A 24937-nucleotide genomic window follows, 5' to 3' on the forward strand; every position below is an offset into this window, starting at 1 on the left:
TTTTGTTAAATCTTGGCACGTAGGAGCTAGGATTGTAAGATGTTGATTTTGTTAGCATACCAGGTACTGAATCAAAGCATATCGCAAAGGCTATCTCTTAATGTAAAGGATCTCTGGAACATAAACTTTAATAATGTAATTATTTTAACGTAATGGGAGGGGAAACCAAACATAAAGACCCTAGACTTAACAATATCTCATCTATAAGAGACCGATTCAAGATTACCAAGACTTCCTGGTTATCATGTAATTATGTTATATAACAGTTCCAGTGTTCCTTTGTAGATGCAAAAGAACTATGTGTTATTTGTCACTAAATGTTAAAGGTTTTATTAAGACAGACATAATTATTTCTTAGAATCTTTACTTTCAAAAATATTAGCATTTACTTTTCTATTTATTTATGTATTTATTTATTTATTATTTATTTATTTTATTTATTCTAGGATGAGCATGAAATATATTTTTATTGAATAAACAATACTATGGAAATCCAATAAATGTAATAATGATGTGTGGTGGGGGAGAGGTACCTTGTTGAGAAGTCTTTTCACAGCATATTATTCACTTTCAAAAGAATTATGTCTACATGTCATCTCTGTAGATTACAATAATGGAAAGAAGTAAGAATGGCTTTTTATTTGGGTCATATAAATTGGGTTGTGAGATAAAGATTTTAAAGCTTACTTTTTTCCTTTTGTACTGTTTGTGTTAAGAAAACGTATTACAGTTAAAGCACTATTCACTACAAGGGGTTGAAGAATGATTCATGGAATCACATTTGAAACAATGAGTTATGGAACTGGGAAGACTAGGTTTGTAATTTGTAAATTGCATGTAATTTACATGTATCATGTAAAGCAGAAACCTGCATCAGCCAGGGGTCTGTCTATGTTACAGTGTTGTCTTTAGTAGTCTACATCAGGTATTTTTAAAAATATTAGAATGGCGCTTGGTAGTTAACATATAACTTCCTCATGAAAATATACAGCTAGGCTAAAAATATGTTTCCTACTAGGACTTCCACAAAGACCACATGAATACTTCATATATATATATATATATATATATATGAAAGAGAGCACAGGAGCCGGGGCAGAGGGAGAGGGAGTGGGAGAAGAAGACTCCCCTGCTGAGCAGGGAGCCTGACAAGGGGCTCGATCCCAGGACCTTGGGATCATGACCTGAGCCAAAGGCAGACGCTTAAATGACTGAGCCACCCATGTGTCCCTTCACATATTTTATTTAGACACGTAAATTATCTTGCATGTAATTACAAGTCTCCATTTTATTTGATATCTAAAGCAAAAGATACTGGAGCATAAATTAGATAAACAGGTATTTCTCACCTGATAATATCTTTGTAATTTTCAAAGATAAGCTGTCTGAAACTTGTGAGAGGGAAAAAAAATCACTACTATTTCTATTGATCTTAACCATACATTGGAAAAGGAATACATACATCTAAGTTTGTTAAGTATAATGAGCACCCTGTTTAAAACCCATTCATTATGCATGGATCAAGTGAGTCACTGAAGTATTAATTTTTTAACTGTCCCCAAATTTGGACATTGTTATTTTTACTTAAGAACATTTTGAGAAAATCACACTTGTTCTAATTTTCAAACAGTTATGGCAGCAATTTTCTATCAGGCTACTAAAATCTTCCATTTATATCAAATGTAATGGGTAGATAATGTGGCATAATTTTGTTACATGTGTAGTTAGCAGGGGAGAAACTGTGCTGTTGTTCCTACACCAAGGGAAAAAAATGTAAGGACTGTATAGCTCATGAAGAATATTAACATTTTCTATCACAAAATATTGATAAAAGTGGAATTGTATTAATCCAATTATAGAGCTTAACATTTTAGTAAATGTATTAAGATAATAACATAAAGATCTTAGCTTCATATCAAGGTCTATTTGAATATTTATATAAGAATATTAAAAGCATTTATCTCATTTTAATTTTCACCAATTTCAACTTTAACCATAGGGGTTGAAATTAAGAAATTTCATTCTTATTTACTAATGTATTTGGAAAATATTTTTGTTCATGTGGCAAAATCATTAGAACCCAATTAATCAACCAATTTATAAGTCCATTAAATACTATAAAATCTTTTTCTCCCAAATAGGATACAGGTATCAAGTATTTGTTCTTGCTCTTTTTATTCCCAAAGCCTTAATGCAACAATTCAGTATTACATGTTGTATACTTCTATTAAAAAGCCCGCCTTCCTTCTACCCACTCCTACAAAATAGTATTACATATTTCTAAGGAAGTGGATGGACTCATTTGAGGATGATATGCTTTGAAAGAACAGATTTGCCAAGCCAAACCACTGATATGTTCTTAGAATCACAGTAGTATAATGTGTAATTTAGTGGATTTAGTTATTTTAAAAGATATTATCCTACTTCCCTGGTAAATGAAATTAACCATCACCTTCAATTTAGTTATGTCTCTAAAAGGTATAAATAGCATGTAATAGAGCATCTCTTTTAGTCACAGAGTTTAATGTGAGAAAAGCAAACATGCTGTATATACAATATAGTTAACTTTTTTAAAAAAAATTCAATAGTTTTGCCTTTGTTTTGGTTAAAAAACAGTATTTACTTTAAAATTTGTAATGGAATAACTTGTAAAATCTCTACCCCAACAAATTAGTTCAGTGTCTAGGAAGTACCCTAACTGAAAAAACAGTGCATTATGTTCTACAGTGTCTGGAATTGATGTTTAAACAAGCAGATTTTACTATTGAATACTATTGAATGCTATTGAAAAATGTGATAGAAAAGCCTCATTAGTGGCTGGAGAAATTGTTATCTGCAAAAATAATTCATTCCATTAAATTTACTGGGTAGTTGCATGGTTCAATATTTTGACTGACCATTAGTTACGGAAAATGTATGGAAAAGTACTAATGTAGATGCACAAAAAGCTCCTTTGAGTTGGGGATCCATTCATGGCTAGAAAAGGGAAAAAAGAAAAGTTAGTTTACAACTAGTTCATAATTCATTTAAGATATTCTTGTATATACACAGTTATAGGAAATGATTTAAATTGATATTCATAAAACCAAAGGAAATGTGCTGCACTTTTGTGGTAATTTTTTTTTTAATTTTTTTTTATAAACATGTATTTTTATCCCCAGGGGTACAGGTCTGTGAATCGCCAGGTTTTGTGGTAATTTTTTATATGTACATTCAGTGAAACAATGGTTTATCTGACTTTAGTTAAGATACATGTTTCAATGACTGAAGGGAGCGTTGAGTAGGTTTCTTCTTTGTGTCTTATTTAGAGGCTAAACATATCTGTTAATAAATATAAATCTACCATCTGTGAACTTACTAAAATATATTTTGAACTTCCTCTCAGTATCTAGTCCCTTCCAGATATCAAGTTTGATGTTTATTGCTGCACATTTTTAATGGAGAGAGAAATAATAACTATTATTCTGTAGACCCTTCATTTGGCAAGTCCTCACATTGATGCACATGTGGTTAGTAGCTGCAGTTGTTTCCCAAACTTAAATTTCAGTATCAAATCTCTGAGTGATAAATTTTAAATCCTATGCTGACTTTCCCTTGCTGCTCATCTGGTTCTTGGGCCACCAAGTACCTTAATCATTTAATTAGTAATAAATAATGATCAGCTAATGTCCTAAGAAATACAACACATGTCAGTGCTAAAATTATTTTTGGGGAGAGGTTACCAAATGTTGCTTGCTTTCGTTGATGATAGACAACCATATAATCAAGATTGATGGCTTGATTGTAATTAAAGAAGGGCTTCAGATCTAAAAGCATTTTGAATTTTTTATTTACCCAAATATTTGAGCTCTCAACTAAAAAAATCATTTTTAGAGTGAGTTAACAGACTTCATTTTGTTAACTACACATCTACAGTAATTTATTAACAATAGCTGCAGTCTTTTATTAGCTATAAATCTGCAATTTAAAATTTCTTCAAAAGGTTCTGCAGAATAATTGACATTTGTATATTTATCTATTTTTCCTCATGGCATTCGTAGGCATTTTAAAACTTATTAAAGTATAGTAAATCTATAGGAAAAGTGCACATGTAAGTATATAACAATATGAATTTTCCCAAACTGGACACACATATGCAACCATTACTCAGATCAAGCAACAAGACATTAGTATCCTAGTAACCCTCCTTATACTCCCTTCTAATCAGTACCTGCCCTCAAGGATAACCACTTACTGATTTTAATAACCATAGATTAGTTTTACCTGCTTTTAGTACTTAAGCAGTTTTTAACATAACAAAGGCCCTCATTTTCACTGTTAAAGTTAGATTCTGTGTGGTTTAGAGCTGCCATCTTCAACATTTTTTATGTCCATTACACTTGAGGGATATCATACATTCCCATCATTATCAATGGTTTCTGTAAGAATCTTTTGGCAGTAGTATAGGAGTATACAGTTAGGAAGAAAAGACCCCAAGGTGATTCTATTATGTTAGAGTTTCTCAAACCTCAGCAGTATTAACATTTTGGGCTGGACAATTATTTTCTGTGGGAGACTGTCCTACTAAGATCTTTAGAAATATCTATAAGTCAAGCAGAGAGAGTCAATTATCATATGGTTTCACTTATTTGTGGAGCATAACAAATAGCATGGAGGACATGGGGACTTAGAGTGGAGAATGGAGTTGGGGGAAATTGGAAGGGGAGGTGAACCATGAGAGACTATGGACTCTGAAAAACAATCTGAGGGTTTTGAAGGGACGGGGGGTGGGAGGTTGGGGTACCAGGTGGTGGGTATTATAGAGGGCACGGATTGCATGGAGCACGGGGTGTGGTGCAAAAATAATGAATACTGTTATGCTGGAAATAAAAAAAAATTTAAAGTGAAAAAAATATATATATGTTTATAAAAAATAAAAAATTAAAAAAAATTAAAAAAAAACCATAAAAAAAATAAAAAGTAAAATACCACATTCAAAAAAAAAAAAGAAATATCTAAAGAAAGATCTTTGTAAGATCTTTAGAAGCATCCCTGGCTTTTAGCCATCAGATGCCAATAGTACCCATTCCCCAGTTGTGGAAACCAAAAATGTCTCCAAACATTGCTGAATGTCCACTAGGAGGCAAAATTGCCTGATAGAGAGCCACTGCACTGAGGTGAATATATTCTCTATTTGATGTTCACTACTTTAAAGGTTGACAGGACAATAAGTAAAAGTTTTAGTAAAGCAGCATTAAGTTCCTTATAAGAAGATGGTTTTAGTAATCAGCACCACTTAGCAACGTATTGGCCTACTTAAGAAGGTGCTAAGGTCCATGACACTTGGTCATCTTGGAGGATGTTATAGAAGGTAGATATTAGAATACATGACCTATAAAGTATTTTTCATCAGCCTCACTATAACTGTGAGATTTAAGGCTGGAGGATCTTAAAATCTGTTGAGAAAGACAGACATACCTCCTCACGTCCAAAATACTGAAAATTTTCTATCTATAGTAAAAAGTACCACATTCAAGACTGAAAGACAAATTCTATTAAAACATGCCTCTTCTCCATACACCATTCTTCTTCATAATTGTCTATAACATTTTCTACCTGCTTAAGAAAAAATTGGGATTTTTTTGAAAATTTGAGTAGAATCAGTTCAAAAACAATTATATTACCTGTGTATGAATCATTCTAAAGTTTCTTAATTCATACTACATATCAGTAAGGAAAACATGGGGAAATTTTGAAAAGAAAAAAATGAACTGCAAGATTTTAGTTCACTTTAATATTTTACCACAATTTCTGAGGGCTGTTATAAATAGAATATAAATAAATTTCTATTCTTAGTAGGACTAGAAATATACAAGGCAACTTACACAAGTCCATTTGTCTTCTGTTTTCTCAATCACAATAGTCTGTGTGTCACTACCTGGTGGTATATATTCATAGTCATCATAAAGGAGGCCTAGGATTGGATATTGTGTCCTGTACCTATACAGAAAAAAGTTAGTTTACAGCCTGCATAAGAAAATGAGTCATTCTTTTTTAGTCACTCCAAGTTTGATTTTCCTTATTAAGTCAAGTTGGCTCTGAATGACTTTTAACTCTAAAAAGAAAATACTTACAAAGCTTTACTACCATTATTTTCAAAAGAGTAAGAGTACTGCTTCTGCAATAATGGACCACTGGTAGCACAAGACAATGATCTTAGAGAAGGGAACCAAATTACATGAGCCCTATCAGTACCTACCTCACTACATAGAGATTTTCGTGGTCACAGGATGGGGAAAGTGGAGCCAAATAAATTCCTTATGTCTCACAAAATTGAAATGACAGAATTTCAAGTAAAGCTATGCCAAAGCACCTGGTGTGGAGCAGAATACCAGACAGAAGACAACTGTATAGATAAAGGTCAAGAGTCCTATAGAGGGTTCTCCACAAGTCTTTGGATAGCTACTGATTAAGGTAGGCATATGGAAAAACTACTGAAGCTGCAGAAAGAACCACTGGAAAGAAGGAGCCTGGAAATCCCTGGAGTTCACATAATGAAGGGAATAGCTTGTGTTTCACTAACCAGAGTGGAAAGATCTCCTAATGCAGGGGGGCATCAAGAAGAAACTACAGAAGAGTATTTTGTTAGCATTAGGGTGATGTTAGTCCTATACTGCAGGTTTTAACAGTTTAAAAGTAAGACTTGAAAGTATTACACTATATCCAGTTCATTTTGTCTCAGAATAAAACCACAGAACACCTGCAGTGAAATAAAAATATCTAGAACTAAAGTACGTAAAATTACAATACATGTCATTGAGTAAAAAAAATTAGTAGTCATGGAAGCAAGAAGATATGACTGGTAATGAGGAGAAAAACAAATTAGTAGAAACAGAACAAGAAATGACAGATAAAAGAAATAAGTAGTCATGGTTGCATCTATTAAAATATATATATATATTTAAATGTATACTTAAGAAGTTAGAAGAAAGTATGAATGCAATGAGGGGAACAATGGAGGATATAAAGATCTACCTCGGACTTCTAAAAATGAAAATAACATTGTATGGGATTAATAGCAGAATATGCCCTGCAAAAGAAAATATTACTGAATTTGAAGACATGAAGAGAAATTATCCAAAATAAAACACAAGAAAAAAACCTGGAAAAATATACAGAGTATGAGTTACCCATGGGGAATATTAGCTGCCCTCATATATGTGTAACTGAAGTCCTATATGATTGGCAGGAGACAAAAAATAATTGAAAAAATAATGATCAAATTGTTTCTACATTTTATGAAAACTTTAAACACACAGATCTAAGAAGTTCAGTGAACCTCAAGATAACGAATGATGAAGAAAAACAGGCAAAGAGAAAGGACCCAAGTAAATAATGAGAAGAGAAAGAAGTAACAACTGACACCACAGAAATAGAAAGCATTATAAGATAATACTGTAAAAAAGATATATGCCAAAAAATTGGACAACACAGAAGGAAAAATACCTAGAAACATACAATCTTCCAAAAACTGAATGAAGAAGAAGAAATCAAAAATCTGAATATACTGATTACTAGTAACAAAATTGGATGAATTGTCCAAAAAATAGCAAAAAATAAAGTCTAGGGAGCATTTGGGTGGCTCAGTCAGTTAAGATTCTGACTTTTGATTCCACTCAGGTCATGATCTCAGGGTTGTCCAATTTTTTCAATTTTATTGATTTTTATTCTTTGTTTCCTCTCATCATATTTTATGTATATATATATATATATATTTTTTCTTATTTTTGGATATAGTTTCTTTCAACAAGCAGACCAAAATACACCCATGATCTAGTTTTGTTTGTTTTGTTGTTGTTATTGTTATTTTTTTCTTTTTCTTTCTTCTTTTCTTTTCTGGACAAAATGATGAGATGAAGAAATTCACCCCAAAAGAAAGAACAAGAGGTATTACTCATAGTGTATTTAATAAATACAGATATAAGTAAGATATTTGGGCTAGAATTTAAAATTACAATTATACGGTTACTAGCTGGGTTTGAAAAAAGCTAGAAGACACTAGAGAATCCCCTATGGTAGAGACAAAGGAACTAAAATCTAATAAAGTTAAAATTAAAGATGCTATAACCAAGATGCAGTCCCAAGAGGAGGTGATAAAAACAAGAATATATGAATCTGAGGAGGAAATCTGTAATATGGAAGATAAAATTGTGGAATATAATGAAGCTTAAAAGAAGAGGGAAAGAAAATTATTAGATCATGAACCCAGTCTTAGTGAACTCAGCAATGCCATAAAGTGAAATAATGTCAATATTAAAGGAGTCTCAGAAGAGTGGGAAAACGGGGAAGAAGTTTAATTGAACAAATTATAGCTGAGAACTTTCTTAATGTGGGTAAGGAAAAAGGCATACAAGTCCAAGAGGCACAGAACTTTACTAAAAATCAAGAAAAATAGGTCAACATCACAACATATTATAGTGAAAGTTGCAAATTGCAAAGATAGAGACAATATTAGAAAGCAGTTGGGGAAAAGAGATCCTTAACCTATAGGGTTAAGCAGTAGATCTGTCCACAGAGACCTGGCAGGCCAGAAAGGACTGGCATGATATACTCAACATCCTAAATCAGAAAAATATGCAACCAAGCATACTTTATCCAACAAAGCTATCATTCAGAATAGAAAGAGAGATGAAGAGTTTCCAGGACAAAAAAAAAAAAAAAAAAACAAAAAAACAAACAAAAAAAAAAACTGAAGGAATTTATGAACGCCAAACCACCCATACAGGAAATATTAAAGGAAACCCTTTTAGCAGAGAGAAAGACCAAAAGTAACAGACCAGAAAGGAACAGAGACAAGTTATAGGAACTGCAACTTTATAGGTAATACAATGCCACTAAATTCATACCTGTCAATAATGATTGTGTATGTAAATGGACTAAGTGCTCCAATAAAAGACATAGGGTTACAGAATGGATAAAAAAACACGACCCATCAACATGCTACTTACAAGAGACTCACTTTAGACCCAAGACACCTCCAGATTGAAAGTAAGGAAGTTGAAAATCATTTATTATGCTAATGGACATCAAAAGAAAGCTGAGGTACCCAAAGATTTTAAGCCAAAGACCATAATGAGAGATGAAGAAAGACACTGTATCATAATTAAAAGGTCTATCTAACAAGAAGATCTAACAATTGTAAATATTCATGCCCCTAACTTGGCAGCAGTCAAGTGATAAACCGATTAATAATAAAATAAAGAAAATCATTGATAATAATACAATAACAGTAGGGGGCTTTAACATCCCACTCACAGCAATGGAGAGATCATCTAAACAGATCAACAAGGAAATAAGGGCTTTGAATGACACCCTGGAACAGATGGGCTTAACAGGTATCTTCAGAGCATTTCATCCTAAAGCAGCAGAATACTCATTCTTCTTGAGGGAACATTGAACATTATTCAGAATAGATCACTTACTGGATCACAAATCAGGACTCAACTGGCAAGAAAAGACTGAGATCATACATACCATGGATATTTTCAGACAACTCTACTATGAAACTTGAAAGTCAACCACAAGAAAAAATTTGGGAGGACCACAAATACATGGAGGTTAAAGAAGATCCTACTAAAGAATGAATGGGTTAACCAGGAAATTAAAGAAGGATTTTAAAAAATACATGGAAGCAAATGAAAATGAAAACATGACAGTTCAAAACCTTTGGGATGTAACAGAGGTGGTCCTAAGAGGGAACTATATAGCATTACAGGCCTATCTAAGAAGCAATAAAACAACTTACTTGCACCTAAAGGAACAGGAAAAAGAACAGCAAATAAAAGCAAAATCCAGCAGAAGAGAAATAATAAAGATTAGAGCAGAAATGAATGATATAGATATCAAAAACCAGTAGAACAAATTAACAAAACTAGGAGCTTGTTCTTTGAAAGAATTAACAATTTTGATAAACCTCTAGCCAGACTTATCAAAAGAAAAGACCCAAATAAGATCATGAATGAAAAAGTAAAGACCACAAACAACACTGAAGAAATACAACCAATTATAAGAGAATATTATGAAAAATTATGTATCAAAAAATTAGGCAGTCTGGAAGAAACAGATAAATCCTAAAAACATCTAAACTACCAAGACTGATCAGGAAGAAATAGAAAACTTGAACAAACCCATAATCACAAAAAAAAAAAAAAAAAAAAAACTGAAGCAGTAATCAAAAGTCTCCCAACAAACAAGAGTCCAGGGCCAGATGGCTTCCCAGGGGAATTGTACTAAACGTTTAAAGCAGAATTAATGCCTATTCTTCTGAAACTATTCCAAAAAATAGCACTAAAAGGAAAACTTCCAAACCCATTCCATGGGGCCAACATTGCTTTGCCCCCAAAACCAAAGACCCCACCAAAAAGGAGAATTACAGACCAATTTACCTGATGACCAAGGATGCAAAAATTCTCACCAAGGTACTAGCTAATAGGATCAAATAGTATATTACAAGGATTGCTTACCACAACCAAGTAGGACTTATTCCTGGGCTGCAAGGGTGGTTCAACATTCACAAATCAGTGTGATACATCACATTAATAACAGAAAGGACAAGAAACATATGATTCTTCAATATATGTAGGAAAAGCACTTGACAAAATACAAAATTTGTTCTTGATAATAACCCTCCACAATGTAGGGATAGAGGGAACATACCTTAATATCATAAAGTCCATATATGAAAGACCCATAGTGAATATCATCCTCAACAGGGAAAAACTGAGAGTTTTCCCCTAAGGTCAGGAAAAGGACAGGGATGTCCACTCTTACTGCTGTTGTTTAACATAAGTCCTAGCCTCAACAATCAGACAACAAAAGAAATAAAAGCATCCAAATTACCAAAGAAGAAGCAAAACTTCCACTCTTTGCTTGTGACATGATACTCTATGTAGAAAAGCCAAAAGATTCCACGCCAAAATTGTTAGAATTGATATAGGAATTCAGTAAAGTCAGAGGATATAAAATTAAAGCACAGAAGTCTGTTGCATTTCTATATATAAACAATTAAGCAGAAGAAGGAGAAATCAAGGAATAGATCCTCACTTACAACTGCACCATAAACCATATGATATGTAGGAATAAACCTACCCAACAAGGTAAAGATCTGTACTCTGAAAACAAAGAGCACTTATGAAAGAAATTGAATAAGACAAAAAGAAATGGAAAATGTGCCATGCTCGTGGATTGGAAGAACAATATTGTTAAAATGGCTATGGTTCCCAAAGCAATCTACACATTCAATGCAATCCCTGTCAGAATACCACCAGCATTTTTCACAAAGCTAGAATAAACAATTCTAAAATTTGCATGGAACCAGGAAAAAACCTGTATATCCAAAGAAATGTTGAAAAAGAAAATCAGAGATGGAGGCATGACAATTAGACTTCAAGCTGTATTTCAAAACTGTGATCATAAAGACAACATGGTATTGGCACCAAAAAAGACACATGGATCAATGAAACAGAATAGAAAACCCAGAAATGGACCCTCAAGTCTATGGTCAAATAACCTTCAACAAAGCTGAAAAGAATATCCAGTGGGAAAAAAGACAGTCTTTTCAACAAATGGCATTGGGAAATGGACAACTACATTCAGAAGAATGAAACCGGACCACTTTCTTAAACCATACAGAAAAATAAACTCAAAATGGTTGAGAAAACTTAATGTAAGACAGGAGTCTTCCAAAATCCTAGAGGAGAGCATAGACAGCAACTCCTTTGACCTCAGCCACAGCAACATCTTGCTAGACAGTTCTCCAGAGGCAAGCACAACAAAGGAAAAATCAATTATTGGGTCTTTGTCAGGATAAAAAGCTTTTGCAGAACAAAGGAAACAATCAATAAAACTAAAAGTCAACCTACTGAATGAGAGAAGATACTCACAAATGATATATCAGGTAAAGAACTAGTTTCCAAAATCTATAAAAAACATATCAAACTCAACACCCAAAACCCAAAAAGAATCCAGTCAAGAAGTAGACAGAAGATATGAATAGACATTTCTGCCAAGAAGACATCCAAATGGTTGATACATAAAAAAAATACTCAACATCACTCAGCATCAGGGACATACAAATTAAAACCCACAATGAGATGTCACCACAGGCTGGTCAAAATGGCTAAAATTAGCAACTTGGAAAACAGATATTGGTAAGGTCACAGAGAAAAGGAAACACTCCCACACTTCTGGTGGGAATGCACTGGTGTAGCCGCTCTGGAAAACAGTATGGAATGTTCTCAAAAGTTAAAAATGGAGCTACCTTATGACCCAGCATTTGCACTACTAGGTATTTACCCAAAGGATACAAACAGTGATTCAAAGGGGCACATGCGTCCCAATGTTTATACAGGCAATGTCCATAATAGCCAAACTATAGAAATGTAAATAGCCCAGATGTCCATTGACAGATGAATGGATCAAAATATGTGGAGATATCTATCTATATCTATCTATATCTATTACATATAATAGATATGTATGTATAAAGAACACATATATCATTATACAGATATATATAAAGAAATACCAAAAAAATACTACTCAGCCATCAAAAAGAATTAAATCTTGCCATTTACAATGATGTGGATGGAACTAGAGTGTATTATGGTAGGTGAAATAAGTCAGTCAAAGTAAGACATATACCATATGATTTAATTCATGTGAAATTAAAGAAACAAAACAGATGAACTTAGGGAGATGGGAGGAAAAATAAAATCAGATAAAAACAGAGACAGAGACAATCAATAAGAGACTTTTAACTATAGGGAGAAAACTGAGAGTAGCTGGAGGGGAAGTGGGTTGGGGGATGGTGTAATTGGGTGATGGGCATTAAGGAGGTCACAACATAATGAGAGCTGGGTGTAATATGAAACTGATGAATCACTAAATTCTACCCTTGAAACTAGCAAAACAGTATATGTTAACTAAATTGAATTTAAATTAAAAAAGAAGTATTAATACCTATTCCCCTCAAATTATTCCCCCAAAAAAGAGGAAGAAAAGCTTCCAAATACATTCTATGAGGCCAGAATCACTCTGACACCAAAACAAAAGACACCACAGAAAAGGAAAACTACAGGCTAATATCTGTGATGAACATAAATACAAAAATCTTCAAAAAAATGTTAGCAAACCACACTCAATAGTGCATCAAAAGGATCACTCACTATGATCAACTGGGATTTACTGTGAGAATGAAAAGACAGTTCAATATTCCCAAAGCAATCAACATGATAAACCACATCAACAATGAAAAGATTAAAATTATATAATCATCTCAGTAGATGCAGGAAATGCATTTGACAAAATTCAACGTCTCTCCGTGAGTAAAACTCTCAGAAAATGTGTTCAGGGAAGTCATACCTTAACATAATAAAGGCCACATATGAAAAACCTGCAGCCAACATCATATTCAATGGTGAAAAACTGAGAGCTTGTCCTTAAAGACCAGGAACAATATGTGGATGTCCACTTTCACCACTTTTATTCAACAGAGTACTGAAAGTATTAGCCACAGATGACAAGAAAAAGAAATAAGAAGTGTCTATATTGGTAAGGAAAAAGTAAATGTTTCACTATTTGCAGACAACATACTATACTTAGAAAACCCTATAGTCTCTTCAAAAAATAATTGGAAGTAATAAATGAATTCAGTAAAGTCACAGGATACAAAATCAAAGTACAGAAATCTGCTGCATTGCTATAAACCAATAAAGAAGCAGCAGAAAGTGAAATTAAGAAAACAATCCCATTTTCATTGTGCCAAAAAGAGTAAGATTCTTACAAATAAACTTAACTGAGGAGGTGAAAGACTTGCACTCTGAAAAGTATAAAACACTGAAGAAAGAAATTGAAGACAACACAACAAATGGAAACATATGCCATGCTTATGGATTGGGACCCCTAATATTTTTAAATGTTTATGTTACCCAAAGCAATCTACAGATATAATGCAGTCCCTTAAAAAAAATAAAACCAGCATTTTTCACAGAACTAAACAAATTATCCTAAAATATTTATGGAACCACAGAAGACTCCAAGTAGCCAAGCAATCTTAGGGGGACAAAAGTTGTTAAGTATCACAATTCCAAATTTCAAGACACATTACAAAGTACATAATCAATACATTATGGTACTGGTACAAAACCAGACACATATGTCAATAGGAAAAAAATAGAGATACCAGAAAGAAACCCACACTTACATGGTCAATTAGTCTATGAAAAAGGAGACAAGAATATACAAGGGGAAAAGACATTCTCTTCTACAAAAGGTATTGGGAAGACTGGACAACAACACACAAATAATGAAACTAGACCACTTTCTTACACCATACACAAAAGCAAACTCAAAATGGATTAAAGCCCTAAACTGAGACCTGAAACTATAAAAATCCTAGAAGAAAACACAGGCAGTAATTTCTCTGGCATTGGCTATAATATATTTTTTTCTAGGTATGTCTCTGAAAGCAAGGGAAAGAAAAGCAAAAATAAGTTATAAAAAAGTTTGCACAGCAAAGAGAATCATCAACAAACATAAAGGCAACCTACTGAATGGGAAAAGATATTTTCAAATGATATCTTTGATAAAGGGTTAACATCAAAAATTTATAAAGAACTTATACAAATCAACATCTAAAAACCAGCAATTTGTTTAAAACAAAAGCAGAGAAACTTCTTTTTCCAAAGAGGACAGATAGATGACCAACAGGCACATGAAAAGATGCTCAACATCACTTATCATCAGGGAATGTAAATCAAAGCCACAATAAGATAACATCTTACACCTATCAGAATGGCTAAAATAAAAAAAGTCAAGATATAACAAGTATTGGCAAGGATGTGTAGAAAAAGGAACCCTTATATACTATTGAAGGAGATATACATTGGTACAGCTACTTTGGGAATCAGCATAAAGTTTCCATAAAAAGTAAAAATAGAAATACCATATGATCCATAATTCCATTACTGAGTACTTAACCAGCAAAACAAAAATACTAATTTAAAATGATATGTGCACCCCTGTGTTATTGCAGCATTATTTGGCCAAGATATGGAAGCAAAGTAAGTGTCTATAGATAAGGAAGAAGAAATGTATAATGGAATATTACTAAGCCATAAAAAGAATCAGATTTGCCATTTACAACAACTGGATGGAACTAGAGGGTATTATGCCAAGTGAAAAAAGTCAGACCAAGAAAGAAAAATACCACTTGATTTCATTCATATATGGAACCTAAACAAGAACAGTAACAAAAAATAAACAGAATGCAGAATCAGACCTATGAATACAGAATACAAACCAATGGTTGCCAAAAAGGAAGTGGTTGGGGGATGGGTAAAATGGGTGAAGGTCTGTAGGAGATATAGGCTTCCAGTTATGGAATGAATAAGTCATAGGAATAAAAGACACAGCATCAGGAATATAGTCAATGATATTGTAATAGTGTTGCATGGTGACTGGTGGTAGCTACACTTGTGGTGAATGCAGCATAAGATAAAGAGAAGTTGAAACACTGCATTATACATCTAAAACTAATATAACATTGTGTGTCAACTACACTCAAATTAAAGCTCTGGGTGCTATATGTAAGAGATGAATCACTGCATTTACTCCTGAAATTAATATTAAACTATATGATAACTAACTAGAATTTAAATTAAAAAATAAAACATAAAAAAGGAAAAAGAAAGAAGTCTATTCACAGTAACATCAAAAACAATTCTATTGGGGTGCCTGGGTGGCTCAGTGGGTTAAGCCTCTGTATTCATCTCAGATCATGATCCCAGGGTCCCAGGATTGAGCCCCACATTGGGCTCTCTGCTCAGCAGGGAGCCTGCTTCCCCCTCTCTCTCTGCCTGCCTCTCTGTCTACTTGTGATCTCTCTCTGTCAAATAAATAAATAAAATCTTTAAAAGCAATTCTGTTATAGTACAATCAAAAAATATAATACTTAGAAATAAATATAAGAAAAAGAAGTATAAGACTCATGCAATCAAAGTACAAAATACTGTTTTAAGAAATTAAAGATCTAAATGGAAGGGATCCCATGCTCATAGATTAAAAGACTTAATATTGTTAACATGGCAACAATACCCAGTGTTTTCTACATATTTAATGAAATCTCTTGATAAGCTTATCCTAAAATACATATGGAAAAGCAAAGGACCAAAAATAACTAAAGCAATCTTGAAAAGAAGTTCAAAAATTCACACTCCTGGTTTCAAACCTAACTAAAAAAGCTATAGTAATTAAGGCAGTGTGGTACTTGCATAAAGACAGATGAATAGATCAATGGAGTAAAACTGAGAATCTACAAATTTACCCTTACCTTTATGGTCTTTTGATTATAGACAAGGATGCCAAGTTAATTCAATGGGTGAAAGAATAGCATATTCCACAAAAGATACTGGGACAACCAGGTAGCCCCATGCACAAGAATGAACTTGCACTCTTACTTCATACCATAGAAAAAAATAACTCAAAATGGTTCATAGATCTAAATGTAATAGGTAAAACTATAAAACTCTTAGGAGAATACATGGGTGCAAATTGTCACGACCTTGGGTTAGGCAACAGTTTCTTAATATGATACCAAAAGCACAGGTAAAAAAAAAAAAAAAGAAAAAATAGGTGAATTGGACTTCCTCAAATTTAAAAACTGTGCTGGGAATGATACTATCAAGATAGTAAAAAGGCAACCCATAGAATGGAAGAAAATATTTGCAAAATCATATCTCTGATAAGGGACTTGTATATAGAATATATAAATATCTCTTGAAATTCAACAGTAAAAAACCAAAAAATTTAATTTAAAAATGGACAAAGAATTTTCTCCAAAGAAGATCTATAAATGGTCAATAAACACATGAAAAAATACTAAACATTATTAGAGAAATACAAGTGAAAACCACAGGAAGATGCCACCTCCCATTCTTAGGATGGCTATAATCCAAGCGATGAACAGTAACAAATGTTGGGGAGGATGGAAATAAATTGGAACCCTCAATACACTGCTGGTGGGAATGTTAAATTGTGTAGCGGCTTTGGAAAACAGTTTAGCAACTCCTCAAAAAGTTAAACAGAGTTACCATGTGCCCCAGCAATCCCAATTCTAGGTATATACGTAAAGTGTTGCATATCTGTGAAATATAATATTATTTAGTAACAATAAGCAATGAAGTTATGACACATGTTAATGTGGATGTATCTTGAAAACCTTATGCAAAGTGAAAGAATCCAGTCACTAAAGACCATATTTTGTATTCCATTTATATGAAATATATATATATTTATACATATCATTTATATGAAATATCCACAGTAGACTTTTGCTCAACCTATTCCTAAAGGGCCACTTTCTATTTCATTTTGCTAAATAGCTGGGATGTAAAGCTGTGGTCAGATTGTCACTGTGAAGGGAGATGCCTAAGAATGATGTCTACATAGGAAAGAGCAGAGCCAAAGATAAAGGAGGACATATTTCTGAACATGTATTTCGAGCACACAAATCCATCTGGACATCAAACAACAAGAATTAAGTGAATTAAATAATTCCCAGTTGAAGCTGGGTTTGTCGTGTGCAACTGAAAGAATCTTAACTCAAATGGTTGGGTAAACAACAAATTATTTGTTTTTCACATACATTGTATTTGATATATTGTAAATATGGGAAAACTGTGCTACAGAATTTTGTTTACCATTAATAGCTATGTCTTTTTGTAAATATTCATCCTTCAGTAGATTTACTGTACCGCAGAACAAACTCTGTCTTAGGGTATATATATCAATTAAACATGCTATAACTTGGATTAAGTAATAGCTAAAGCCATATTCAAAATTCATTTTAAAATACATTACTTTTTAGTGGTAATAGTAGTCCTTCCACCACTGGAGGGTTGGTTATGAGATGAAAATATTTCTTGTCTCAACTTTGAGAGTTCCTTACAAATAAAAGACAATACAATTATTTGAAAACAGTAGAAATATGGGGTAAGAAGTATGTTCGATCATTTAACAAGGTTACTAAGAATACTTTTTCCCTTCCTTTTTAGCTTGGACATGACAATGTTCTAGTCCTACCTGTTGAAAACTATATACTATTGCTTCATGGTACCTAATAAGTTACATAATATGCCTGGTCAAGAATTCACTAACTGGTATAGGATTCCTATACTTAAGGGATATCATGATATTGAACTGGCCTGATTCTCAAGATAAAGATGAGAAAGTTCTTTTCCTAGGAAGCTTGAAAAGTATAGTCATAGCAGAAAAGTACTGAAACTTCAGTATGGAAGAAGGTATTGTTTCCTAGCAGAAGGTTACCACAGATCATTACTATAAGCACCATTAGTTCAATAACAGGGGTATAACATCAGCCACAATGTTTTGGTAGTTCCTTCCTTCAGTACCTATTTTATAACAGATCCTGGGCCATATGCTACAGATACAGAGAGGAATATAACACATTCCTTCACTGAAGCAACTAATAATAAAGAGCAAAGACCTCACAGTCTTTCTGGAAGTTTCATTGCTAATGAGATATAACATTAAAAATATTAAATGCATGGGATGCCTGAGTGGCTCAGTTGGTTAAGGATCTGCCTTGGGCTCAGGTCATGATCCCAGGGTCTGGGGATCAAGTCCTGCATTGGGCCCCCTGCTCAGCAGGGAGTCTGCTTCTCCCACTCCCTCTGCAGCTCTTCCTCCTCATTCTCTCTCCTCTCTCTCTCTCTCAAAAAAATCTTTAAAAAATAATAAATGCCCAATAACATTATTTTTTTTGTTTCAATTCTTGGTTTCACTTAAATTATATATCCTAAAATATGAACCTTCCACTTCTTCACAGTCAGTTATATTCTATTTCATGAATAAAATGAGTTTTGGGAATGTGTCCTTCTCTAGTCTGTGGGAAGTATTTATCATACTTAGCTGAGTTCCATCTCTACCACTTCCTTTCTTACCTCTGACTGACGCTTTATAAGGGAATCCTTCTCTTCCAGCAAGCTTGTCAGTTCATGAAGCTTGAATTGGAAGTCACTGCAACTTCCTTCTCTTCTTGAAACATCTTTTTGGTACTGATTTAATTGAGTCTAGTGATTTAAAAGAAAGGAGAACTATTATAAATCTGATTTATGAGATAGGTAATTGAGTTTCAAGAGGTTCGGTGACATAAAGTCAGACACCAAGTTAAGAAATGAAGAACAAAATCCCAATTGTTGTAAACTTTTGTAGAGTTTGATGAATATAAAATACAAATAAAAATGCCAATTAGGCATTTCTCATTTTTTAAAGATACCTTTTACTGTTGGGCTAGGCATTACTTAAGTAACAGTCCTAAGCCACAATAATTAAAATAAAGCTAAGAAAATAGGTACTTTAGATTCCTTCAAATACTAATTAAAGAAAACTCACTAGTAACTAATATTATATTGTGATTTGCATTTCACAAAATATTCCTCCTGCATGATTTATCTCAATTCTTACAACAGCCCTGTGAAATATTATGAAAATCTTTATTTACAAAACAGGTAAATGAGATTACCAGAGAGAGATTACATTACATACAGCCCTACAACTAGTCAGCAACATAGCTGCAACTCCAACACAGGTATTCTGATTCCAAATCCTGCCCATTTTCCTTTTTACTACATCATGTGTGCATAGATGGCTGTTAAGTTAAAGTGTTATAAGTAATGTTGGGATAAAAAAGAAACAAGTGAAGGAAAACTGCTAGAAAACATAGTGGGCTTTTGAGCAGATTGTATTTTGTATCATTTTGGTTTTTGGAAAAAATTCTACAGTGGTATTTGGAGAGAAAATTCTACTGTTGGTTTTTCCATTAAATATTTTAGTATATTTAACTATATTTAGAGATCAGTAATTAAGAGTTAGTCAATTTATTATGCTGGTGCAAAAATAATGAATACTGTTATGCTGGAAATTTAAAAAAAAATGGAAAAAAAAATAAAAATAAACCATGCTATAGGATCTGTAAAAAAAAAAAAAAAAAAAAGTTAGTCAATTTAATCTAGAATTATAAAATAAGGCAATGTACACTTAATCTCACAAATATCACCCTAATTTTGATTAACCTAAATTAAAAAACAATTTAGCAATATTCTACACACAGTAATATATATTTAAACACATGTTTCTATGTCATATTCCTGACTCTACCTTCAGTTGATTTTTCCTTGTAACTTTAAATTTAAAACCATCATTATCTTATTAGAAAATTTGTGCTGACCTGTGTATTTATGCACTGTAGGATCAACATACCCTTAGCTTGCAGATCTCTCTATCTTTCTCCATTCTTAAGTTTTTTACCATCTCCATGTAATGGTTCCCAATCTCATCCATTTTTGTCTGCAGCATTGGGCCTGTGCAAGTCTCAGAAACCTACGTAAGGCAAAATAACTTTCTGTAACTAGATTGTTATGAAAGACATACATATTATATTATAATACTTATTATTAGATTAAAACTACATGATTAAATGAGACATTGAAATAATATGAGTGATTTTTAGGAATTGCACTGTACATCTCAAATGGCAGTGAGATGAGACATAACTACATCTAAGATATCAGAAAGCAGTCCATGTCTTTTTTTTTTAAGATTTTATTTATTTATTTGAAAGAGAGATAGAAAGCACAAGTAAGCAGAGCGGCAGGCAGAGGGAGAGAGAGAAGCAGGCTTTTTGCTGAGCAGGGAGCCTGATGTGGGACTTGATCCCAGGACCCTAGAAACATGACCTGAGCCAAAGGCAGTCGCTTAAGCAACTGAGCCACTCAGGTGCCCCAACAGGTGTTTCCTTTTCTTTTCTTTTCTTTTTTTTAAGATTTTATTTATTTATTTGACAGATAAAGATCACCAGTAGGCAAAGAGGCAGGCAGAGAGAGGGGAAGAGAAGCAGGCTCCCCACTGAGCAGAGAGTCCCATGCGGGCCTCGATCCCAGGACTCTGGGATCATGATCTGAGCCGAAGGCAGAGGCTTTAACCCACTGAGCCATCCAGGTGTCCCACCATGTGTTTTCTTAAAAGGAATTTATATATATATATATATATATATATATATATATATATATATATATATATATATATAAAATACAATGGTATAACTAGGGTAATAACATATATTTAAAACAAAATATTAATACCTGTATTCTAAGATTTTTATTCTCTTGTTCTAAATTACGCTTACAGTATTCCAGTTCTTTTAGTCTATATTCCATGTCTGATAGTGTATGTCGAAGAGAGAGATTGTTTTCTTCCAATGCTTGGCATTTTGAGGTTGAATCTTGAAGTCCTTGCTATAAAGAAGACACAAATAAGTAAGACAATAGGATTCTGCTTTTTTGGAGGAGAGTGCTCTCTTAGTTGATTAATTCAATGAAATAAAGCAAATATTTTTCCATGCTCAGTTTTCTTATATATTTACCCTTAAATGATAAGTTCGATCAACCATGAAAGTGATTCTTGCCCCTAGTCTGATATGCTTGAGTGAGAAGTCATCAAGACTGGGTGAATTTTCAATGTTTCAATTTTTCAATCTGACCCTTGGTGCTCTTCAACAATATTTTTCCTTCTAGTAGTCACTGATATGAGTATATACCTGATTATTTATGTGGAAACAGAAAAAACTGAGACTGTCATGGGAATGAAGATTAGGAACGGATCAGCCTTAGAGACTCATTTCAATTTCTTAGAAGTCATCTCTGCTCAGACATCTGGAGAGTATTTCTAGGGTTAATTTGCTTATTCACTGCACAAACATGTCTTAAGACCAACAAAACCTTTTTTTATCAACACATTAGTAGATTAAAGGAATGAATGAACTTAACTTTTCATTATTTATACAGTTCTTGTCACCCAACAGCACAGATAATTGTGGATTAGTATATGCTTTATATCTAAGGTATATGAGGTTATCTGTTTTTGTGAGAGAGTTTTAAGTCAATGGAAATAATCCAAGCCACTCAATTCTTATATGAATACATTGTTCCAGCTATTGCATTTTAATTATGTCTGGATTGTGTATCATACTTCAGTGTGTCAGTAATTCTGCATTTGAAAAACTATTAATCTAGCTTATCATCGATGAAGAGATCAACTTACCTGTTGCTGGTGGTTATTTGCTCTCACTGATGCTAAAAGTTCTTCATACTCTTTTATTTGAGTTTCTTTGAATGCCACATCTTTCTCAAGTCTAACCTTGTCATTTTCCAGTGACTAGAAGCAAAATTAGTTGTTAAGATTCAGAATTACAGAAACTTGTCAACAGTTATATAATACAAAGACTAATTTACTTTGGAAGGCTTAAATAAGCACTTCTTTCACTTGCAGTTGCTTGATGAAACAGAATTCTAAAAAATCAAGCAAAATATAGGATCCAAATTGATGAAACTTTAAAAACCTGCATTCTTAGAAAAGTTTCGATGAATTGATTTCATTCTAAGTTCAATGAAACAAAACCTTCAAATATTTTAATGTTTTGCCTGAACCTACAGAGACTCCTTGTTAACACCAACAGGTGGTGAATTTTGAAATTAGAATCTAAATGTTTTTATCCGGCCCCAGAAATGAAATAACCCACTCCAGTTTTCAGGGAGTTATTTATTATATGGAAGGCATTCCAAATGTATTTAGCTGATGGCATCAAGAACACCAACAAAATGAAAAATTGAAAAGGTTAACTTCTTGGAGGAAGATGTTGTCATGTATTCACAGAAATTCAGAGTGTGCTTTATTATTACAGAAAAAAGGGAAATTCCCATTCAGTGAGTTAGATTATTCTAATTTTTCAGGCTACTTCCTGGCTATAAGTATTAAATTACCTTAGTGGTAAACTAAATAAGTATATACTGAACTTTATTTTATTTTGACATTGGAGAGCTCTCATCTCCTCTTTCAACCTCAATTAATTGTTTCAAGAAAATAAGTATATCTGGGTGAGCATATTATTGCATTGTATTAAATTTTGAAATGTAGACTAAATGACTTCATTTTTATGTTAGGAAGTTAGGAACTAGGAAGGCTTTGGAAAGAAAAATCAAAATAAATGTTACTGTCAAGTCATTTTGAAGATGTCCAAGCTCCTCTCGTAAGTTGCTGAATGTGGACAGCACTAGCCGGAGTGATTTATCAGACATACCCCTCATCTGGAATAAGAAAACGATTGATGGTTTGTATTTACAGCATTTATAAACAGTAGATATAAGGGATAGTAGTCTTATTTTTCCATTACCATAAGCAAACTTATTAACAGTTTTATTTTTTGTATAGCAATATTAGAATACTGATACAAGGCATTTTGTTGATAACATGCATAAGTAATCTAATCAGTATTTCTGAAGACATCATAACTATGTAATAGAAAAGTCTATTATTTTTTCCATGATGAAGTATCATCTTTCTCATAAGACAGAATTCTGTCAGCAAATTCTTAAATTTGCTTTTATTCTTTATTTAAAAGTTAGAAAATATGAGGCAGTCAAACTTCAAATAATAAAATGCATATCTTTAAGTGTACTGCCAAATGTATGGATTTTTCCTGAGATGAGAGGAATATAATACTAAGTTTAACCTTGAAGTATAGAAACACCCCAAATTTTAAAGAAGAGTGAGAAAAGTGTTTTTACTAGATTAAACTCGCTTATTTAAAAAATGGTTTAAAAAACAGTCAACTTCATTTCTGGAAAGATGGAGTAGAAATACTTTCCCCTATTCCTTATAAGTATAACTGAAAGCCCTAGACATTACTATGTATAAAACAAACGTGAAAAGACTCAGAAAGGTGGAAAGAAGAGGGAAGTCTGGTTAGGAACATTGTGACCCCCAAAATGACACAGAAGTGAGTTCCTGGGTTTTCTTTTTGCTTCATGTATCACAGACTAGTGTTGGAGAAGTCAGTAACCCAGAAACACCACTGGATGCAGACAACAAAATTCTTTAGGAAAGCCTGCTCTCTCTAGCCAAAGGACCATGAAAATAGCAAGGCAGAAGACTTTTAGATAATAATCACTCTATTCCAACCAAACACCACAGAAAATAACCTTCAAATTTATACTGCCACCCAAACCATCAAAGGCCAAGAAGGGAACCTGGACTTTCTCCCTCAACAGGCTCTGAAAAGGTTCACCAACATCACTTACCAGGTTGTTGTTCAGGTTGATGTTAGAGAAGGCAGAGTGGAGAGATAGGACTTTCATCCCCACCAGGAAGAAAAAATGAGACCCCAAGCACTGTGGCTCAGTTGAGAGTATGAAAGGAACCCAGGCTTCCAAGTTATCTAGTAGTAATTATACACTGCTCTGTCTCCCTGCTGGGGTGATATCTGAGTTTTCTCAATGAGGAGTCAAAACTTTCAACACTGTGCAATAGAAATGAGGCCACTCACCTTGCAGTGTTAGTGAAGGCCAACTCAGGAACAATAAAAAGACACCCCTCTACATCCAAACCAAGGTGAAATCAGTGGGGTCCTCAGAGAGAACCACAATTTTTTTCTTTAATTTCTTTTCAGCGTAACAGTATTCATTGCTTTTCCACCACACCCAGTGCTCCATGCAATCCATGCCCTCTCTAATACCCACCACCTGGTTCCCCCAACCTCCCAACCCCCCACCCATTCAAACCCCTCAGATTATTTTTCAGAGTCCATAGTCTCTCATGGTTCACCTCCCTTTCCAATTTCCCTCAACTCCCTTCACCTCTCCATCTCCCCTTGTCCTCCATGGTATTTGTTATGCTCCACAAATAAGTGAAACCATATGATAATTGACTCTCTCTGCTTGACTTATTTCACTCAGCATAATCTCTTCCAGTCCCATCTTTGTTGCTACAAAAGTTGGGTATTCATCCTTTCTGATGGAGATATAATACTCCATAGTGTATATGG

General features: G+C 33.5%; 1 protein-coding gene across 4 annotated transcripts in view; it reads right to left on the reverse strand.

Annotated features, from left to right (window-relative positions):
• Window positions 1-1233: 1233 nt before the first annotated feature.
• POF1B (POF1B actin binding protein) overlaps window positions 1234-24937 on the reverse strand; it is a 96615-nt gene continuing 72911 nt past the window's right edge. For 3 of the 4 annotated variants that reach the window (XM_032331192.1, XM_032331193.1, XM_032331191.1), the window contains 8 exons: window positions 23109-23201; window positions 22159-22272; window positions 21201-21353; window positions 20320-20439; window positions 19002-19130; window positions 17899-17981; window positions 5865-5979; window positions 1234-2976 (listed from right to left, as the gene is read on the reverse strand). In XM_032331192.1, the coding sequence (XP_032187083.1) occupies window positions 2971-2976; window positions 5865-5979; window positions 17899-17981; window positions 19002-19130; window positions 20320-20439; window positions 21201-21353; window positions 22159-22272; window positions 23109-23201 (813 nt within the window). In that variant the 3' untranslated portion in view covers window positions 1234-2970. Of the gene's footprint in view, window positions 2977-5007; window positions 5980-17898; window positions 17982-19001; window positions 19131-20319; window positions 20440-21200; window positions 21354-22158; window positions 22273-23108; window positions 23202-24937 lie in introns of those variants that run through there. The other variant, XM_032331190.1, reaches the window with a different exon arrangement.

The sequence above is a fragment of the Mustela erminea genome, chromosome X, assembly GCF_009829155.1.
Source record: "Mustela erminea isolate mMusErm1 chromosome X, mMusErm1.Pri, whole genome shotgun sequence".
Taxonomy (NCBI): domain Eukaryota; kingdom Metazoa; phylum Chordata; class Mammalia; order Carnivora; family Mustelidae; genus Mustela; species Mustela erminea.